At 41.3% G+C, this 21,599-nt stretch overlaps 5 protein-coding genes and 1 long non-coding RNA gene across 6 annotated transcripts; 3 read left to right on the top strand and 3 right to left on the bottom strand.

Annotated features, from left to right (window-relative positions):
• The first annotated feature begins 47 nt into the window (after positions 1–47).
• Positions 48–3,367, top strand: LOC6580722 (2-hydroxyacyl-CoA lyase 1). Its single transcript, XM_002006489.4, has 5 exons — positions 48–151; positions 220–289; positions 1,042–1,237; positions 1,295–2,534; positions 2,605–3,367. The coding sequence occupies exons 2-5, from the start codon at positions 239–241 to the stop codon at positions 2,822–2,824; spliced, it is 1,707 nt and encodes a 568-aa protein (XP_002006525.1). The 5' UTR covers positions 48–151; positions 220–238; the 3' UTR covers positions 2,825–3,367.
• On the bottom strand, positions 3,366–6,545 carry LOC6580721 (EF-hand domain-containing family member C2). Its single transcript, XM_002006488.4, has 5 exons — positions 5,965–6,545; positions 5,318–5,871; positions 4,734–5,253; positions 4,146–4,661; positions 3,366–4,086 (listed from the first exon to the last, which is right to left on the bottom strand). Exons 1-5 carry the CDS (start codon positions 6,016–6,018, stop codon positions 3,436–3,438), a joined length of 2,295 nt encoding a protein of 764 aa, XP_002006524.2. The 5' UTR covers positions 6,019–6,545; the 3' UTR covers positions 3,366–3,435.
• Positions 6,546–6,551: 6 nt separating this feature from the next.
• LOC6580720 lies at positions 6,552–8,563 on the top strand. Its single transcript, XM_044011157.1, has 4 exons — positions 6,552–7,500; positions 7,567–7,693; positions 7,756–8,150; positions 8,213–8,563. The coding sequence occupies exons 1-4, from the start codon at positions 7,421–7,423 to the stop codon at positions 8,364–8,366; spliced, it is 756 nt and encodes a 251-aa protein (XP_043867092.1). The 5' UTR covers positions 6,552–7,420; the 3' UTR covers positions 8,367–8,563.
• On the bottom strand, positions 8,426–11,694 carry LOC6580719 (leucine-rich repeat and death domain-containing protein 1). Its single transcript, XM_002006486.4, has 5 exons — positions 10,907–11,694; positions 10,659–10,841; positions 10,419–10,566; positions 9,358–9,669; positions 8,426–8,740 (listed from the first exon to the last, which is right to left on the bottom strand). Exons 1-5 carry the CDS (start codon positions 11,235–11,237, stop codon positions 8,560–8,562), a joined length of 1,155 nt encoding a protein of 384 aa, XP_002006522.1. The 5' UTR covers positions 11,238–11,694; the 3' UTR covers positions 8,426–8,559.
• Positions 11,695–13,117: 1,423 nt separating this feature from the next.
• Positions 13,118–15,887, bottom strand: LOC6580717. Its single transcript, XM_002006484.4, has 5 exons — positions 15,643–15,887; positions 15,418–15,575; positions 15,118–15,366; positions 14,189–14,968; positions 13,118–13,534 (listed from the first exon to the last, which is right to left on the bottom strand). The coding sequence occupies exons 1-5, from the start codon at positions 15,728–15,730 to the stop codon at positions 13,256–13,258; spliced, it is 1,554 nt and encodes a 517-aa protein (XP_002006520.1). The 5' UTR covers positions 15,731–15,887; the 3' UTR covers positions 13,118–13,255.
• LOC122757762 lies at positions 13,466–13,810 on the top strand. The gene is made up of 2 exons (XR_006357903.1): positions 13,466–13,554; positions 13,648–13,810. It is a non-coding gene; the product is annotated as an uncharacterized LOC122757762 (long non-coding RNA).
• Positions 15,888–21,599: the final 5,712 nt, after the last annotated feature.

The raw sequence follows: 21,599 nt of genomic DNA, 5'->3' as shown, positions 1-21,599 counted from the left end.
CCATTTTGAGTTTAGCACTTAAGATAGCATTAACATTGCTGTTGATTGGCAGCTGCTCTTAGCAGTTCAGCAAGCTGTAAGGTTCTTGTCGCTACATTCACTCGCCTGTTACTGTATTTGTGTGCATACGCGAAAGGCAACTCTGCTTTTAGTAAGTTAACTTTATTTATTTATAAGCGCAGTATAAACGCAACAGCGCACATTACTTTACACATTTAGCACAATACACATCGTCAAAATGGCCGAAGTCGAAGCTGTGCAAATAATTGCGGAATCTTTGAAGCAACAGGTAAGCCAATTGCACCACTCTGTCTGTCACACCATCTTTGTCTTTTGTCTCCTATATGATATGCACTTTTTGCATATAAACTCTTCGTTTGAGGGAGGGGTAAGAGAGCAGTGCGTTCAACTGTAGAATTAACGGCATCAGGGCCAAGCCGCTTATCTATCCAATTTTTCTGTTGTGCAAAGTTCAAAAAGCACTCAGAAAGTGGCCAAGCAATGTTATTGCATGTTTTTGAGTATGTGTGTATATTGTTTTTGTTGTCAAAATTGTTGTTGCTAGCCGGCGGCTCTATTTCGTGATATAGATACGGAGCGAATCTTGATATGAGCTGCACAGTATTCCAAAGTTTTTGAATACTTGCCCCCCATACTCAGTAAGCTGTAAATCACACGAGTTCAGCAGCTGATTAAAATCAATAAACAGCTTGAAAGAGATTTTAGAGCAAATTGTTATACGAATTTCAATTGCCCTATTGAACTTTAAACCTCTAAAAAATTAGAAAATTTTAAATGAAATTTAAAAAGTATAAAATAATTTTTTTTAAAACATTTTACAGCTCGAGTATACATATGTATATTTGATCAGCTGCTGCAGCGCAATGTTTATTGCCTAATTAAATAGTGGCCAGAAACATCTTAAAATATTTGCACATTCAATCAACATTTTTAAGCCCAAACTTAGTCTGATTTAAATCATTTTATATATTACACATATACTAATTTTTAATGCAAATATGATCTGTCTGGACATTGCAGGGCGTGGAATATGTGTTCGGCATCATTGGAATTCCAGTTATTGAGCTGTCGATGGCCTTCCAGGCGGCTGGCTTGAAGTACATTGGCATGCGCAATGAGCAGGCCGCCTGTTATGCAGCTCAAGCCATTGGCTATCTTACGGGGAAGCCGGGCGTCTGCCTGGTTGTCTCTGGACCTGGTCTGCTGCACGTGACGGGTAAGAGTCCAAATGCATCGCATTGAATTATATAGTACAACTATTTTCCGGTTCTAGGTGGCATGGCCAACGCTCAAGTCAATTGCTGGCCGTTGATTGTGATTGGAGGTGCCACGAATCAGGATCACGAGGGTATTGGCGGATTCCAGGAGTGCCCTCAGGTGGAACTGTCGCGTCCCTATTGTAAATACGCAGCACGTCCTGCCAACGCTGCATTGATTCCGCTGCACGTTGAGAAGGCTGTGCGCTATGCCACCTATGGTCGTCCAGGTGTGGCCTATTTGGATTTCCCGGGCAATATACTGCAATCGAAGGCGATTGAATCGACGATTTACAAATCTGTCGCACATCCCGTCGCGCCACTCGCCTATCCACCACATGATGATGTCATACGCGCCGCGAAGCTGCTGCGTACAGCGAAGCGTCCGCTGGTGATCATTGGCAAGGGCGCCGCCTATGCTCATGCCGAGAACACTTTGCGACATTTCATTGAGAACACAAATCTACCGTTCCTGCCCACGCCCATGGGTAAGGGGGTGGTCTCTGACACGGCTGCTCAGTGCGTCGCCTCGGCTCGCACCCTGGCGCTCCAGAAAGCGGATGTGATATTACTGCTGGGCGCTCGGCTCAATTGGATTTTGCACTTTGGTCGCCCGCCACGCTACGACAAGGATGTGAAATTCATACAGGTAGACATTTGCCCGGAGGAGCTGAACAACTCGGTGGTTGCAGCGGTGGCCATCCAGTCGGACATTCGCCCCTTTGCCGAGCAGCTGTTCGAGCAAATGAACGCGGTTAACTTCCGCTTTGGCTACGAGCAGGAGTGGTGGAAGCAGCTGGTGGCCAAGTGCAAACAGAATCGCGATACAGTTGCGCAGATGTCGCTGAATACAACGACGCCACTGAACTACTATGCGGTCTTCCATCATCTACGCGAGCTGCTGCCACGTGATACAATTATTGTTAGTGAGGGCGCCAATACGATGGATATTGGTCGTTCGATGTTGCTCAACGAGCAGCCGCGTCATCGCCTCGATGCTGGGACCTTTGGCACTATGGGAGTCGGGCCCGGCTTTGCGGTCGCCGCCGCTCTCTATTGCCGCGACTTTGCGCCGGGCAAGCGTGTCCTCTGTGTGGAGGGCGACAGTGCCTTTGGCTTCTCTGGCATGGAAATCGAGACAATGGTGCGCTACAAGCTGCCCATTACCATTATGATTGTGAACAACAATGGCATTTACGGCGGGTTCGACAAGGACACATTTGAGGCAATACGCAGTGAGGGCGACTTGGCGAAAATGTAAGATTCGCATCTTATCTTCCGTTAAATAACTCGCAGCTAATCTTATCATGTTTGCTTTTGATTCTAGCACACCGCCATCAGCGCTGGGCGTGCAGGTGCGCTACGAGGAGATGATGAAAATGTTTGGCATGAAGGGCTATTTCTGCACTGAGATCGAAGAGTTGCAGGCGGCCGTAAAGGCGGCCAACCAGCTGACGGATAGGCCTACCATCATAAATGTGGCTATCAGTCCCTCCTCTGATCGCAAGCCACAATCGTTCAACTGGCTCACAGAGTCCAAACTATAAAACAAAGCACATTGATTAAGCCGTATATATGTGTGTAGTTGTTTATGGTTTTTATAAGCAGCAACGTTTACAACTTAGTTTATAAGCATAAAGTTCCGCGCATTCCTTCAAATTCTTATTTTCAAATATGCATTATCTCACCATATTTTCTTTGTATATACACAACATGCAACAATTTTTATAAAACCAACGATTGTAGAATTTCAAACGCAATGTTTCAATTGTAGTAGTTAGTTAGTATATAGTACATATATCGATTTTATCCGGTTCGGGCCTAGATACAATATAGCTAATTTAAAAACAATGTGAGTTTTTGCAAAAGCTTATTGATTTCTTCTTGTGTATATACTTTTCCGATTAAAACTATATATAATATGAACACTGTCAAGTAGCACTCATAGAAACCATTGCATTGTATTGAGTAGTCAAATGTTTGCAAATGTATTTCAAGATTCGTGTTGAATGAATTAAATTACATTTAAGCATTTATCAAGAGATTCTACGTTAAATCGAAAAATTATAATTATCTAATATTGAAGTATAGCTAATAGATTTTCGATTTGCCGCAGCTGCTCGTCTTAAAAGCTCGCTGCATTCATTGGTTATCAATCTCAACGATTGTCACGGACCATCTCATCCTCCAATCCCAAATACTGCAAAAACCAATTGAAGTCCACCAGGCGCCCCTTGTGCAGAAAGGGCAGTTTTGGACACAGCTCGAAGGCTATGTTGATGGGTGCTATGTCGGGCACCTGGTCGGCAGCCATGTTGAAGAACGTGAGCACATCGCGCATCTCAATCTCGCCCTGCTCGTTGCGGTGCAGCACCTGCAGTATGTCCTCCACCAGCTCCAGGCTGAACGGCAGGCGACAGCCGCGCAGCGTGGATCTCACTTGCGCCTCAGTTATGTACGGCTTGCAGGTGGGATTTATGTGACTCAAGTGCTCCATGATCTCATCCACATTGTTCCACAGCGCACGTTTCAGTTCCAGTTGGGCAGCGGCGCGCACGTGATTGCGATCGCAGCTGGGCGGCGGCATCTGCTCCGACGAGAAGTAGCGACACACCGTAACAATCTCATGATTCCGCAGCGTTTCCTTAGGGAGAAACGCGAGCAGGGTGGACTTCAGCGTATCGAAGCTGACGGTGGTGCCTTCGCGCAGATCAGCATTCGGCTGGCAGCGCAGCACAAACTGTTTGTAATGCGGACGCACTGCATCACGGATCTTCTGCATAATCGCACGTATGTCCGCCACGGGAAACTGAAAACGAAAGACAAGAAATGCGAATGGGAGTAAAATCCAATACGGAATTAGCTCACCTCATTGGCATGCTGTTCCATGTAGAGCAGCGTAAACTCATCTGCTGAATTGATGTGGAAGATGTGATCCTTGAGGCTCAGTGTGGCACCGATGTAGAAGTCATTAGCGCGATAGTATTCCGGTCTGTTTGAGCTGAACTTCTCCTGGCCGGGCAGCTCGACACGCGCTCGCTTCAGAAACTCTCCGCCCATGAAGCCGGAATTGCGCCGGGCCACCTCATAGATCTGGATGGTGTCATCCGCTAGAAAATAGCTAATCACAAAGCTGCGCTCGCAGTTCTCCCGAATGATTGACATCATTTTGGCACCAAAGCGTAGAATGCATCCGTCGTACTTCATCAGCTTCTTAAAGTCCGCCTGCGGCGGCTTGGGCTCCACGGTGATGCAGTTGCCCTCCGAATCCTCATAGCTGCCCCAGCCATTGTAAGGCGGCAGACGCCGCATCTTGCCCTGGCTTAGGACGCGCTCATCGCTGGATTCCGGCAGAGGCTGAGGTGTAAAGTCTTGAATGCCGTACTGGGCAAAGAATTCTCATATGAGCAATGGAGTTGGAGATATCTTCTGCATAACTGAGGAAAAACAACCAACCTTCTCTCTGTAATATTGCTGGGTGAACTGATCGCAGCTGGTGAGCACCACATCGCGTCCGAAGACATTCAGCACGGCGCCGATTCGCAAGTCCTGGTCCGTGTAGTAGACAGTCTGCTTCTGGCCAGTGTTTAGGGGATCTGCCACGTAGCGCACGTCGCGCATATTGGAGCCGAGGACATTCAGCAATGTGATCGCTGTTTGCTGACCCGGCAGCGAGAGACCCGTAAACTCCTTGGGCAGCTTGCCCCGCTTTAGAAATGTGTTGGTTCCCTCACGGCCGGAGTTGCGTGGAAATTTCTCTTTAATGTCTATGGTATCGTCGGCTAGATAATAACAGACGTCCAGCCGCCGGACATCGCCGAACTCCGATCGATCGTTCCAGTAGCCCTGAAACTTGAGCACACGTCGATCGAACTCCAGGAATTGAGCGAATGCATGCCGCTTGGGCACGGCGCTCGTTGCTGGACGAGTCGTTTGCCTGATGGCGGATTTTTTGCGCAGCTCCGTGGTGGGATCACTGCAAGAGAGAAGAAGAGAAATTAGCTGATCTCTGATCAAATTGGCAAGTCTAGTGTGGCTACTTGGGCTCCATCAGCGCGACGGGCACTGCGATGCCGGCGCGACTAAGAAACTGTCTCGTGAAGATGTCGCAGCCGGTTATGTGATAGACCCGGTCGAAGATCTGCACATTGGTGTCCACATTGAGATCGAATATGGAGATGAACTCGTGCTCGCTGGGCGGCCCTTTGGGTATGCGCTGTCGGTGCACGAGGCAGCCCTGCGGTATGCCCGAGTTCTCCACCTTGGGCTCGGTGACTTGCATGGTGCCATCCTCCAGGTAGAAGTAGATTTTCACCTTGCGCACCTGGTAGGGCGCGTGATAGATCTCGGTGAGCGGCTCCTTGAAGTACGCATTGAAGCACAGCACCTGCTTATCGTAGGCGAGCCAAGGCGGCAGCTTGGTCGTCACCCTGGGTGGACTCATCAAAGTCAGCTCTGTGCTGGGTGGAGGACATTTGGGATCCACTAGCGGTCCATTCGGCTCCACCAACTCCGGTTCGCGCCGATCCGAGAGCATGTGTATGCCCTGGTAGTGCATCAAGGTCTGGCGACGCGGATGACGGCGTTTGGTATACTACGAAGAACGGAAGAGGAGAGTGGGTGGGGGATATGTCACCTAGTATGTGTGTGTGTGAGCGTGTATGCATGAAACCAGTTGGCTACTCACATCGTAGAACTGCGCACCTGGCAGCATTGGCATTCCAGGCAAACGTATCATCATAAAGGTCAATTTTTGCCAACTCCTCGAAGTTTAGAAATTTGAATATATAATTTTGATTTTTTGCCAAATCTTGTTGCCGGATTGTTGCGAATTAGAATTTTGTAGCACTCGAGTTTTAGCTGCCCAACTGTTTCGACATTTTCTTCTTGACTGTCTCTCTGCCTCTCTAATAAATGGAACAAACAGCTCTATGGCAATGCCATCGAATGCCATGGCAGCAGCTGAGGCAGCAACTGGTTGCAGCAACGCGCGTAGTCAGGGAGTTTCATTTGGCTGTAGTTGCAGTTGGGTGAAGGGGTTTCTGTTGCACGAAACATTTGCCTGGGAAAGGTTGCAAAACGAAACGATTGTTTTTATGCCATAAATCCATTGAAATTGGTTTATTAAGAATGTTTGTAGTAGCCTTGGGCAAAACGAAGAGTTGAGTTCAATTGTAAATATGGAATTTTAAACGGTATGCAATCGGATTTTGGATACCTTGCCACCTATGCAGAAAATCAAATAGTGGAGATCTAAATGATTGATTGAGCATCATTTCGGAAGATTCACGGTAGCTCTTAGTAGGAAAATCCCGGCTAAAGTACTCTTACATCTTTCTCGTATTTCGGTGGAATTAAATGGAAAGTCTAGCATAATATAGGTGAGTGGTTGGATAATTTGTACAGACTTATTTATATCTTACCATTATATATACCATTACAAATTATATTATATCAACCATTTGTGTATTATATTCTCTCTATGGGAACTTTGAAGTAATTTTGTTCTATATCTTTTAAGCTCATTATATCATTGTATTCGTTTGATACAATGATCGGACAAAACAATATACATATATTATAGTTCTATAATAAAATTTACACTGAATAATTAAATGATCTAGTCATTCTAATGAATGGTAATTAAATGTATTCCTTATATACTACAATTCTGCATGGGCTAAAGAAGAAATTAGCTTGAGTATTTAATTTAACTAATGGAATTTAGCTTGACAACTTTTAGCCTGTAGAATAGAGATATAAGATATGTAAAATATATGCGTAGGCCTAAATGTCTTTCAATTCACATATATTTAGACGCTGTCTACTAACTCCCAGTCAAATTATCCATTGTATTGTATCGTTCCACATGTCTTGAGTTGCATTAGAAAGAAATGAGAATGCATCTTGGGTCTCAAGTTTCATTATGTTGTTAGTAGATGTTTAAGGCAAGGTCGAAATGTTAATTACTTGACTTACCGTTAAGTTTTATAGACTTTCCGTTATCTGAATACTGCGTATAGCACCAGTCAATGCGTATACGTGCTAATTGAGGCAACAGGTAAATGTAGGAAACCTGCCAAAGCACGTGAACTTTTCTCGCACCTCGCACTCGAGATTGTCACGGGAACAGGTCTTCAGAGATGCAATCGAAAGCGTCGAAACATAAACAGCCTAACGCTCGACCGGAGAGCACGAGACGAGCGCACAAAATGAACATAATGTGCGTTTAGTAAATTCCCATAGTTAAATGGCTCAATTAAAATTAACTAGTTAACCTGTATTTTAGGGGCTTGCTCGTAATATTGCTGCTGGCGCTGGACGCTGTGCAGGCAGTGGATGTTAATTTGACCACTTGGCGTCAGCATCGCAGGCAGAAGCGTTTTCTGATCTACGAGGATGGTGGCATTATAAAGGTATTCCCATCTGACCTACTTACGCGGCGAAGGAAGTTCGTTTGACCTTTGACACTTTGCAGCTGGTAACCGGCATCGCATTTCCTGTGAACTTGGACGAAAAGCACGCCTGGCGTCAGCTGATCTGCCTGATGAACTTTCACTATCAATTCCCAGAGCCAACTTCTCCCATCTACTGGTGGCAGCTGTGGAGACATCGCAAAGGTCGCAGAGATCACAGAGATCACAGTGATCTTAAGGGTCCCCTTCAATTAACCAAAGAGCAGCAGCGGCAGCAGAATGCTTCTCATGCGCCCCAAGTGGATGCAGCACAACAGTTTCTATACGAGCTCGCCTTAAAGTACATGAATCAACGCGGCCAAGATGGCAAAGCCTGCCTCCAGCGTTTGATTTGCGAGAACGGACAGGTGCACGAGCACAATGGGCTCTATGCGCAGCTGCTGCACCGCTTGCTCAAGTGAGTAGCTATATGAATGGTTTAACTATCTATATATGTCTATGTAACTCTATCCTGTGCAGACCCCACAGATCTCTGCCCAAACATTATCTGGATGCCTACAGCATGGGCAGGCACGGCGTCAACTGTCGCCAGGCGTTTCCCACAGCTGTGCACTGCGTGCTGGATGATTATGTGCATGTCCATGAGCGTGGCCTGACGCAGAGCTATGTCTAGGGTCGTAATTCGGAACCCTGCCAAAGACATTCGCATATGTAGTAGGCGCTGGTTGCCCGTTGGCTAGGGATAGACACTTTAATGAGCACTCAATTAAAGCTTAGGCATTTGAGTAACAATTATAAAACTAAGGTCTAATTAAAGCAATGCTAATTTGTTGTACAAGCATTCGTGAAGCTCACGCCAGCCCCACTTAACTCTGTCTTGTCTTGTCATTATCACCATTATTATCATCATCATCATCGAGATCGTCATCGTCGCAAACTTTCCAGTCGACTTGATAATATTTCTTCATATTGCCCGAGAGCCATTGCAGTGCGCAGTACTGCGTGCAAAAATTACAAGTGAATAATTGCTTCGAGGCGCTGCCACGTCTGCAAAGAAACAAAAGAATTGCAATGTTTATATATATACTGTATATAAAGTGAAGAAATCAGGATGTTGAAACAGACGAATGGACAGGTAAGTGATTAAAACTGGAAAATTCTGTTGCTTGACTCAACTCTACAAAGATAACTTCTAGGCATTTGTATTCGAATGGGATTTGACAAGGAATTGTGGGGGTTTTTGATCTTGTCTCATCAATTCCTGATCGTAGAATAATAAAATCTAAAATTTTATATTCAATCGAATCTCCATAATTCATTAATTCCTTGCAATTTTTAACTGCCGGGATTCCATTGTACTTTCAATTAGCAGAAGTACAACAAAGATAATAAGAAATAAGATGTAAATATAAATAATATCTATCTATCTATCAGTTGCATGCATTTAATTTTACAATACCTTACGAACCACAGCTAGGCTATACTATCCTTAATACATTTATAATATGTCATGATAGATTATTGCCGCACATAAAGTAAACACAATAGTTCTATGGATCCCAGTCGCGATATCTCTAAGACTGAAACCGGTTTCATCTCATTTTGTTTTTCGCACAGCGCTAAACGAATCTCTGAAGAATAATGGCGGCCATCGTTGGTCTTACCGTTTGACGACCATAAAGTAGTAGGTTGTATAGAGGCAACTGGAGCAGTTGGTGGTGGTGCAGCGAGCGATGGGTCCATTGTTGATGTGGCCACTCATGTACGGCTCGGGCAGCATGCGATGCAGTGCAGCATTCTCATAGACAGGCACGTGGCGATTCAGCGTCTGCAGCGCATGCAAGCAATCATCGTAGAGTGTGACCCGATTCTCCGCCGAGGGCACGGCATAAATCTTGCGTGTACCTACTGGGAGCAGCAGAAGTTTGTTTGTCTCCAATTCCCGTACCCAGAAAAATCCTTTCTTTGCGATGGGGCTGCAGAAGAGAAATCGTTCATTAATGGAAGAACTTAATTGTCAAAGTGGAGAAAAAATAAAAAAAATAATAATAAAAATAAATTAAAAATAAAATTCTATATAATATTTAAATTTGCTATATATTATGTACATACATATATATGTAGATATGCATATATGTATGTAAAAATTGACTTGACTAGAATTCTAAAATTCAATTAGGAGCTCTGACTTGATCCAATGATAGGGATAAATGCACTAAAATATATATATATAAAATATATTATATTTAAAATTTGTCCAAGATTCTAACTCAGGGCACAAAAAATATATTATAAAATATTATATATATTTTTTTCTCCGCGTTGGAGCTGCAACAGGTTTTATTTTCGGAATACATTATCAAAGTGCAGCAAAATATAAAATTTTATAAAATGAATTAGCAGGAATATTTGGGTAGAAATTATATTCTCAATTCTGTTCAGATTCTCAACTTGCTCAATCGAAAATCGATTTAAAGTTAATATAACATATATGGCTAATATTCGTGGCCTATATCAATAATGTAGTGTATGTATTAAATTGATTGTAAATTAATCTCTTAAATGCACTTACAAGCTTTAATTTGATTCAATTTAAAGATAAATATATTTTGCAAAAAAATATATAATATGCATGTTTTATTTTGATTTAATGATAGGATAAACAATTTTTAAAAATGCATAAAAAATTTTGTTATTTAAAATAATAGTTGTTGATTGCACTCACATGGGCGTCACTTTCTGTCTGTTATCATAGAAATTCTGATAGAAACGCTCGTAGATCATGGGGATATAGTTGACTGAGGTGTTGTGAAAGATGCGCACATGGTTCATGAACTTGGAGAGCGCTGCCGGCAGATAAATAAGAGCGCAGCCTGCAACAGACAAAGAAGAGAGTGAGAGAGTGAGAGAGAGAGAGAGAGAGAGAGTGAGTAGAATTATATTAATCTTTCAATTATATATTTACGATCGGCGTGGAGGGATTGCAGCATAGGAAGATTCGCAATGCGCTCGGGCAGATGCAGCAGCGCCTCGTTGTCGCTCACGTTCAGCTCGTTGAGGCGCACGCATTCGCTCAGCTGTATGGGCAAACGACGGAATTGATTTTTGGCTATATTCAGCTGCTCCAAATTGCGCAAGGTGTTTAGCTCTGAGGAAGACAGTGGGCATCTACAGTGTGAACGCGGTCAAGGCCAGGCGGCGTGGTTCGCTTACCCACAGGCAGTTCGGTCAGCTGATTGCCGCTGACGTTCAGCTGTTGGAGGCGCAGCAGCAAGCCCAGTGTCTTGGGCAGCTCTCTGAGCTCATTGTTGGACACATCCAAGAACTCCAGGTTCTCCAGCATATATATGTCCACTGGCAGCTCGCTCAGGTTGTTGCCAGCCAAGTGGATGAACTTGAGTGTGGTTATATTCAGCAGCCATTTGGGTATTGCAGATATATAGTTCTCTTTCAAGTAGACCTCCTCGAGGTCCTCATACAAGAACAAGTCCATGGGCACATCTTTGAAGTTCAAGTAGCTCCAGTGCAGTATGGTCTTATTCATTGCGTGGCGGATGGATTACACAATTTTTGTACGATACTCATTTAATTGAAACGGACGTTTTTTTGATTGTTTGTTTGGTTTGGCACCACTCAAATACACTCAAATATATACATATATACATATATTTTTATTTAGTGTAAATAGCTGTATTTATTTTCTACGCGGTCATGATCAAAATTTGGCATGCGGCGCCTTCACTGTCAACCACGAAACTGGGCGCCTCACCAAACAAACAGCAACAGTTTGCTCTGGTCGTCCAAGAGGAATCTTTTTTTACTTTTGTCTTTCGGCAAGATGCTCGTGAGTGTATTAGAAATTTCTCAGTTTCTCATTTGATAGTAGCGAGCACAGCTCTATAGTCACATATAGTTTTCTTGGATTCATATATTTTCTATTTCACTATATAATTGGTTATTTGGTAGGCTTGCTGGCGTATACGTAATGTGCCGCCTGAGAGTATGCAAAAGCAAAAGCTTGGTCGACATTGACATTGAATGTTGCCCAGTGCAATGCAAGCGACTGCATTGATTGTTGTTGTCGCCTCCTCAAGGTCGTTGCGACAGCGAAGTGGGCGTGGGCTTTGCTAAGCGTCAGCTTTTTGTGCTGAAAGTTCAGTCCGCTGCGTAGCTGTGCTAAAGCTCGAGCAGAGCTGCGAATGCGAAAAGCTTGGCCTACGCAAAGCTCAACCAAGTTCAAAAGCTCATTTTAGATGGTTGCAAACTAAGCTTATAGGTGTAGTTTCACAAAGCTAACGAGTTTATTCGGAGAAATTATATTCTTAAAGGTTGAAGGGATGCGAGCTCGAGAGCTGATTTGACATCTGGTCTAAAGGTTTTAGTTTTACCTTAAACTTAATCACAATGTGTAAAGTAATTATTGTAAATCATATTAATAATGTATTATTTACCTATCATCTATTACCTATTAAATATCAACTTTAGTTACAGTTTAACTATTATATATAGACAAGTTACAGTATCCAATCTAAGTAGATTTCAAATTTACATGAATATGATGAATTTTCTAATATTATTTTATTATATATTATTATATTATTATAATATATTATTTAGTTATTTATATACATTTAAATAGGTTTCAATATCAACTCTAAGTAAATTTCAGATTTACATAGGTTAATCAATTTTCCATTCTGTCTAAGTTTATATATAATATATAAATTCGTCTGGCAATATATATTATTAATCTATTATATGTTTGAGTATCAACAAGCGATATTCAGCCATAAACGTATTTGTTTATTTTGTTTTGTTCATGTTGTTTGTTTTCAACCTTTCCACGCGAATTCTTTAAACAATTTTTACACACACATCCAAACACACACATAAATAGCCCGAATTTAAAGACTCAAATAAAACGCAATTCAATGTTCTTAAAATAAATTAAATCAAATTTTGCAAATTTATTTCGACTAGTTTTGACAGTTTTTGCTCGGGCTAAGCGATTCACCAATAGATTCCTGAGAAATCGTGATCGTAGGGCGAATAATGACGATAGCTGCTATAGGGCGATGAATGATGGTGATGATGATGATGATGGGAATAAGGACTACTATAGTAATACGGCGACGAATATCCATAGTACGGCGCAGAAATTGCTATGGGCACAGGCAGGCCAATGCTGATAATTGGTGTCGCTTCCAGTGGGGCCATCCAAAGGCCCATGAATGTGAAAATAATTGCCAAGACTTTCATATTTCGTCGAGCTGCTAATGTAAACTGAGCGCAGTTAAATGCCAACAGCTCTCTTATAAGTATGTCAAGCTTAGATTGACGATGAATGTGCAAAAAGTCAATTTCTCCAAAAATTAGCAACTCGTCTATGTTTTTCCCCGTAGGCTAGAAAAAATAGGCTGAAAATTGATTTTGTAAATATTTGGTTTATTCGTTTTTTTCCTTTTTTCTCAAATTATTATCAGCTAATAAAGCTCTACACCGTTTATCACAAGTTGCAGGTTTTTTTTTTTTTTTTTTTCTCATTTGTGAGAGGGCGTGGTTTTACGCACCCGCCCTAACGTTCACCGTCAGCTGTTTGAAATCGCGATCGCTGAGCAAATTCCATTTATAGCCCAAGATCTGTGAGATTTCACGTTCGACCGCCTCATAGGAGCGCGAGTTGCGCCTCAGCCACAAGTGGAACTCGTCGCTCCACTCTGGATGCCGCGGCCAGTCGCACCGTAAGATGACAGCGAAACGCCGTACGTGCAGCTTCTGCAGATTCTTGGCTGTGCGTGCTAGCAGCAGCAAAGTCGATGTGGATACCTTTTCGCGTATGACCTGGTAAAGAGAGAAAGAGGGTAAGCGTGAGAGAGGTGACTAAATGAAAAGTGAACATGTATACAAGTAGGTAAGACTTTGTTTGTGTAATACGTTCTCTCTTAAATTTAAAGGTAAAAATTCGTCTGCTAAGCGAGTAAAGCTAATAGCTTCTGGAGTCTCAATGAAGTACTTAAAATTAGCTAAAGTCCTGAAGTTCTTATTAATTATGTTGATTATTTGATTTCAATTACAAATCTATATAAATTAAAATAAATATGTATTATTATTAAATCATATGTACAAAAAAAAAAAAAAATTAAAAAGAATATATAAATAAATAAAAAATAAATCAAAATCTATATAAATTAAAATAAATATGTATTACTATTAAATAGTATATACAAAAAAAAAAAAAAAAAAAAAAAAAAAATAAATAAATAAAAAATAATTAAAAAAAATAAATAAAAAGAAAACTACTACGTTTGCGAATATTTGTTAATCATATCGAATCCGCTAATCAATCACGGAAATAAAACGATTCAAACCCGATATTTTAAATAGATTTTAAGCTTTTGTGACCAAAATCTTATTAGCATTTGCTGCTAAGGCCTACATCCCCAGTCTCTCAGTTAGTAAATATAGTATATACATATATAGAATATTTATAAATACCAATGTGTCCAGATTGAAGCACTGCCTGCACATCAACAAGAGCACACTGTCGACGCGACTGTCGAAGGGTTTCGGGCTGCTGAAGCGTGGCAGGAGCTCATGGCCGTAGACGGCCAAGGTATTCTTGTAGTGGTCCACCATGCGGAGGAGCAGCTCGGTGCGGATGCGCGCCTGTGGTGCCCAATAGGTGATGCTGTGCACCGGCGCCTCTGGCTGGAGCACCACATCGCCATCCACCATATTCTCGACGCGCAGATGAACCCTCAGCCGTGGATTCGTGGCCTTCAGACTGCGCCAGGCCTTGACGCCGCAGGCGCTGATACTCAAATGGTTGGGCGTATAGCAATTTTGCAGCAAGTGCAAGTGCCGCAGCTTGGTGTCGGCCAACAGGGACAAGACATCGTCGTCGATGTTCTGCGGCGATATCGTGAGCTCGCGCAAATTGAGAAACAGGCCCACATGCATGATGGGGCAATGCATTGTCGTCACATTCACCAGGTTGAGCACGCGCATTTTGGTGCAGCAGCTGCAGACGACCTCGTCCAGCAAATGGTTCGCCTCGAAGCGCTCCAGCACAAAGTCAATGAGCTTCAGTGTGTGCAGATCGGGCAGGCGCAGCATCAGCTCCTTGAGGCCCTTCAGCAGCTGGCCGCCGGTGCCGAACAGCTTGATGCCCTCGGGATCGTTGGGCTGCGACATGTTGCAGGGGAAGTGATAGACCAGCGATCGTATGCGCTGGCCCATGCCAATCAATTCGGATTGCGGATGCTGCTCTAGGCCCTGCAGATGAAGGATTCATTATTATAAGTTATGCATAACAATCTAAATAAAATAAACGAGACTTGGGCCTAGCTTTCTAAATGAACCATTCAACTACCGAGAAGTCTTTTCTGATTTGAGAGTCCAGCCCGAGTTCTACGCTTGTTTACCTTGTCTATGCTCCACGACAACATCGTCATAAACTGATAGATGTTATTGAAGCTATGCCAGGGCCGGAACTCGATGCCTCTCAGGTGCTTGCCGATGCGAGCCAAGCAGTTCTGTGTGCGCATATGGTCCAGGCAATATTGCCAGCCCGAGTAGTAATTGTACTTGGGTCGCGTGAGCGTGCGATCGTCGACCACGAAGTTGTTCCACACGGTGGGCAAATAGAAGGCGCTGTACCATTGCCGGCAAACCTGAGGAGGCAGTCAATGATTGAACGATGACAGCAGCGGCAGTGCACTTACCAGACTGGCGTAGTAGCGCTCTTTGGGTGAGAGGTAAGTGAATATTTCCTCCAATATCAGATTCGGCAGTTCGGACCAGCGGGAGTAAACGCGCTGCGATTCATCCAGTTTATCATTGGCATCCGCATCGTCATCCTCCTCTATATCTATATAACAGGCTGTACAACAGAGTGAAAGAGAGAGAGTTATGATAGTGTTGACATTTTTTTTTGCTTTTCGCTTCACCTTTCTCATTCTCATCGATCTTCCAGCCAGCCTTCTGCATAACCTCTATTTGGGCGCTGTTCTTGCGCCCAGCATTGATTGTGGACATGTTTTCCGAGTTTTATCTAGTATTATCTATATGGCTTCGCTATAGATTTGCATTAACATTTGTCTCATTTATTTACAACACAACAAGCGACACACAGCCACACACACACATTACGTTATTCGACTCTAATTTTGAAATTTTTGGCACCGATTGCTATTTATTTTTTTTCTTGTTTCTTTTTTTTTTTCTTATTTGTTGATTTTTTCTTAGACGCGATTTATTTTTATATAGTTGGGTTGGTTCGGCTCGCTCGGACGTCGCAGCGCGTCGCCTCGCGTTTGGGCAGCGACTGACACAGTCTTCAAAACTAATTCCTTCAATATTCTAAATGCTATTTTCGAAAACGAGAACGAAAACTTTCTGCAGATTCTTCGTCAAGTTTCGAAATGGTTTCATTATTTATTTTTTTCGCTCTCCCTCTCTCTTTCTCTCTCTCGCTCTGGTTGAGCCAAAGGGCCAACATTTTAGATATTGTTGTGCGTTTACTTACATATAGAAACTGTTTTCGCTTGATTTTCGTTGTTAAAATTAGACGGCCGGCTTTTGGGGGTGGCGGCAAGGTCTTAGGGCCGTCTGTGCCACACGCAACTGGGGCAACTTGTTGCGTCTGCCGCTGTCGCTACTGTTGCTGCTGGTGTTTTCTTACTTGTTGATGTGTTCATTATAAACAAACATTTCTCTCGATCGACTCGCATTATACACCATACGCAATGCGATCACCGATTGAATAAGAGTCTTACTCACTCTCTCTCTCTTTCTCTCTCTCTCTCTCTCTTTCTCTCTTTTCGAAGTACTTGCCATAACTAACAATTAGTTGAATTTCAGCCGATTGCTAAGCACCTAATTCAGCTTTAGTTAGTAATGTATGCATTTCTTTAAATATTTGGTTATGCGTAATAATAACAACTCCAAGCTGATAAGCTTAAGGCGAATGCAAAAATATACTTTATTTAATCATAAACGAAAATAAAATAAAAAACATATTTATTGGTAAGTCTATAATTATTTTAAGATAGTTTTATAAACTAGCTTGTAAACAATTTCGTCTCATTCGTCTTATTGGTAAGTCTATCATTATTTTAAGATAGTTTTATAAACTAGCTTGTAAACAATTTCGTCTTTTTACACTGTTTTTTCGAAGAAGCATTATTAAAGTTTTTTTACAGCTTCAGCTAGAATTACATTAATAACAAGTTTTGTTAAATTAGAATATAATTTATAAATATAAAAGCTTATTTAGTTGTATACACATTTTCATACATGTAAGCATTTTCTTACGTATATTGCCTCTATTTTCTCCAAGTATTTCCTCTCGAAGTCTTTAATGCTTAGCCCAACGATCACCCACTTCACATGACTCTACTGTACTGCTCTACTCTGCACTACGCTGCACCTAACGACTGACCTCGAACAGGTTAGGACGACTGAAGAAATGCTGAACTTGCTGCCCTTTATATAGGGCGACTTCTGCTCACTAAGTCGCTCAAATGTTGAGCCTGGCAACAGGTAGAGATCGAGGTTGCAGTCGAGCTGTAAATGACCAATGGGAACACTCTCTGCTGCTGTGAGCACTCTAGCTTCGTTCTACTCAAATATAAGTATGAACTGAACACTGTTGCATACAATAAGACAAGTGAAATGATTCTCTCTAGTTATTTCTCGTCCCTTTACTTAGGCAGACAGACAGAGAGACAGGCGATGTGATAGACAGGGAGACAGACAGGGAGATATACGAACAGATATTAATTACGCTGCTCGAAAACATATATGATTGATAAGACTAAACAGCTTATGTACATTAATATTTATAATTATTCGATGGCATACACAGCCACATCTTATATTATCGAGTACCCTTAAAGACTAGAGATTGTACGTAGTCTGCTTCAATTTCTGGGTATTCCATCCAAACTGTTTTTGGCTAAATCTAGACAGAAATAGGCCAAACCCTACTTAATGGCTTTATAAACTACCTAATAAAAGTCTTTGTATATTTTTATCAAAACGTTACATTAAAATATTGCTACAACGTTAGCTACAATTATATAAATGACAATATTTTTAAAATTATAAAAAAAATTTAAAAGAAATATTTAATATACATAACCTATAAATATATAAATCTTCTTACTGGTGAACCTGTAAATTCGCATTTTTATTTTTATTTATTTTTTGTTTTAAGGTAAAAATTGTGTGAAAAGCTACTTGACAATTCAGGCGAGTGCCTTTGACATTTGACACCACTTTGCACAGTGTCGGCAAAGAAGAAGAAGAAGAAGAAGAAGGAGAAAATGCCAATGTCCTTATGCTTCACATCTTTGTTATAGTTGTTGTTGCAGTTGCTGTTGTTGTTGCTGTAGTTTGTTGCCTTGACGATGCCAGCAAACTGCTGTTGAAGTTGCCCAGTGTACACTGGCCAAACGTGTCCAGTTGTCCGGCATGCCATTGCCATTGCCATCAAGGAAGCAACTACACACAGGCCATTGTCGTTTCCGGCAGCTACACTTAGCGGAAACAGCTGTTTATGTTGCGGTTCGGCGGCACACTGCGAGTTGGCGGTGGACTGAACTGGGCTGGGCTGGGCTGGGCTGGAGGAGCTGCAAAAATGTGCAGAGGCATTTTGCAATTTTCTTTGGCATATTTGTGCAAAGTGACCAAAAGCGACTTGGTTCCATTTTCATTTTGTTCTCTTCCTTTTGTTGTACTTTTTCTTTCACTCTTATTATTCGCTCAGCAATATCCGTTGCATACTCTTAGGATCAGCGCGTTTTTCGCGCCCGAGCACTTAAAAATATGCTGAATATTTTATAAGTCGCTGCCAGCTGAACGCTACGAGCTGCAACAATGTGCAATCGGGCTGTAATTAAAACAAATTTAAAAGCAGTTAACACACACACACATACACACAGACATGAACACACACTCACACACACACACACAGTGTACGCTCATTTCCGCATTCGGTTTGAGCACATCAAATATGACAGCAGCACAACATTTCGTCTCTCGTCCTCGCTAAATTTTGGCTATGCAAATTTGAATGTCAACAAAAACGTTGGCGTTTAACCCAAAAACCTGATTTTGTGGCATCGCTTGCCATTTTAGACGGCTGCACGGCAAACATTTTCGTAACATTTACCAAAAAGCTTTACAGTTCCGAGTTGGCAACACGAAGCGCATTGCGCAAAATTTATGCAACCTCCGTTTGGGCGTGTGTGTCTGTGTGTGTGTGCTTGTAGCTGTGTGCATGAGAGAGTGTGTGCGCGTACTTAATAGAGATGCGTGCGTGCCCAGCTGAACAAATTACCAAGATTTAGTGGTGGTGAAAGCACTTGGGAATTGAAAAGGAAATTTGTTATTAGGTATGGAAATAATATTCAATATTCATTAGTACAATTTTTGTATTTTGTTTTTATTATCTTAATGTTTTATTTTATTTTTATTATTCTTGTTTTTTTATATGACAAAATATATAATTTATATATACATAAATATTTAAAATTAATATTAACTACAAAACACTTGGTAACAAGTGATACAAGTGAGAAAAATACTTATTAAATATATAATTTGATATAAATAAATATGTTATTATATAATAATGTAATTAAAGTTATTATTATTAATAATTAAATATTAATATTTATCTTGATTTTTTTTCAAATAAAAGTCAGTATTTTGTAAAAAAAAAAAAAAATAATTTTATAAAAGTCAAAAAAGAGAGATGAGGAGTAATAAAATAAAATCCATTATATTGTATTTGACGTTTAAAAATTTGGTTTAATTTGCTGTTCTTAATTTGCACTGGCTCCATTTAGTCTTTAATTCAGATTTTTATTAAATATTTTATGATAACTTGCAACTAATTTTATATTTTTATTCTTCATTTTTTATATTATATATATTTTTATATTCTTTATTTATTTATATTATTATTATTATTTTTTTCTTGAAAACACTTATTTCATACTTATTGTTATGTTACGTTTCTTATTTGAGATCTACAGCATAAAATATTATTGAGCAAATATTGTGATTTTTGTATGCATGTATATAAGAAGGAAGCCAAGGGACTCTCTTCTAGCAGCTGTCATTCAGAATGAAGTAAGATGGTTCATCACTGACGTGAATATGCATAAGCATGCACAAGCGAAGTCAGGCGTGTGCGTGTGTGTGCACGCGTATGAGTGTGCGTGTGTGAGTATGTATGAGTTTACCGGCAGCCTAAAACTGTAAAACAGGAAGTTGCTCGTTGGCTTGGTTAGCCAAGCCCGGCCAAGCACTCGACGTTGTCTTCCTGTGGCTGCTCTTGTTGTTGTTGTTGTTGTTGCTGTTGCTGTTGCTGTTGCTGTTGGCCAATGCATTGGCCTTGTCCAGGTGCAACGCGCTGGCAGCTGTTTCGGGGCCATTGTTTGGCCGTCGGATGTTGCCAAGTTTTGGCCATTTAATGTATAATTTTGCAGCATTTTAATTACGTACAGTCTATACAGTCTATGCAGCAGCAGCAGCTGTAGTAGTCTTAGCCCGCCCCTTCCGCCCTTCACTTAGCTCTGCCATGTGGCTATGCAAATTTAGAGCTTATGGCCAAAAACGTCGCATGACTTTGATTTTTGTTCGCAGATGCAAAATGCTATTTTGTGTATGCTCACATTTTAATTGCAAATCATTTTGCCAAGTCATTATAAATTCTAGTTACTGCGGTTGTTGTTGTTGTTGTAGCATAACTCTGGGCGCATTCGCTTCTAGCTGCCAAATTGCATTTAAGTTGGCTCAACAATAGTTAGTCCTTGATATATGTAACTGAGACAAGGGAGTGAGTGCAATAGTTAGAAATACTCTGCCCTACTTAGTCGTGCCTCTCTATTTGTAAACATTTGATGAAGTTGAACTATTCTCTATAAATATAAGAGGTCCTTGCTTTAAACTATAATAAAATTGTTTATAAATGTAAAAAATAAATGTACAGGTTCTGAATTGAAAACAAAAATTCGAGAAAAATTACAAATTTATATAAATCATATTTAAAATTATATGCCTAATACTTTGAATAAGTTGTTCGCTTCAAATAAAAGTCTAACTTATATAAGTAGAGGCTATATGCCTCTAAGTTTTGGTTTGGATTTGTCAGCTGCTCGCTGCATATATCCTGATACTGTGTACTCCATACATATGTGCCATATTACGTTGGTATATCCCCAGCTTTGTTGCCTGTGGCTTACATCAGAAAAAAAGAAATAAGAACTTTCTGACAGTTGCAACTGCCTGCTATGAATTTGGATGCGCGCAGCTGTTGCTTATGCAAAGTTCTTTTGCTGAGTGGATAACTTAAAGCCCCCGAAACTTTTGTGAAAAAAACTTACATATAGCAGGGCTCAATCTCAATCACAGCAGGAAAAAAACTAAAAAAAAAAAAAAAAAAAAAAAACGTTACTTCCCCCAATCATGCTGCAGCAACCCCAGTGCAATTTCAATTGTTCTACTCCATGCCGGAGGCTCTCGAATGCCAATTGGGTCGCTGCCACCCTCTTAGTAATTTGACTTGACAATAGTCATGCATTTTAATTGAGCAACAGCTGCGGTTCATCTACAGCCAACCACCCAGTGCCCCGATGCCCCACCGCCCCACCGCCCCTCTTAAACGCCCACTAAACGCAGCAAATTGTGGCCATTAAAAAAAAGCTATATAAAATAGAAACTTTTTACCAGTTTTTTATTTGCGTGGAAATGACAGCAATTATTTGTAAAATATTTATATTACAATTGAATTGAAAAAGTTTTCTGTGTGTGTCAGCTTCAGCGCCCTTCGACCTCTCCTCCTCCTTTTGGCGCACTAATAAAATGAATGGAAATTAAAGCACCGCGAATATTT

The sequence above is a fragment of the Drosophila mojavensis genome, unplaced genomic scaffold (genome assembly GCF_018153725.1).
Source record: "Drosophila mojavensis isolate 15081-1352.22 unplaced genomic scaffold, ASM1815372v1 contig_81, whole genome shotgun sequence".
Taxonomy (NCBI): Eukaryota; Metazoa; Arthropoda; class Insecta; order Diptera; family Drosophilidae; genus Drosophila; species Drosophila mojavensis.
Note: the sequence above shows the minus strand (reverse complement) of the source record. Positions and strands in the feature narration are given on the sequence as shown.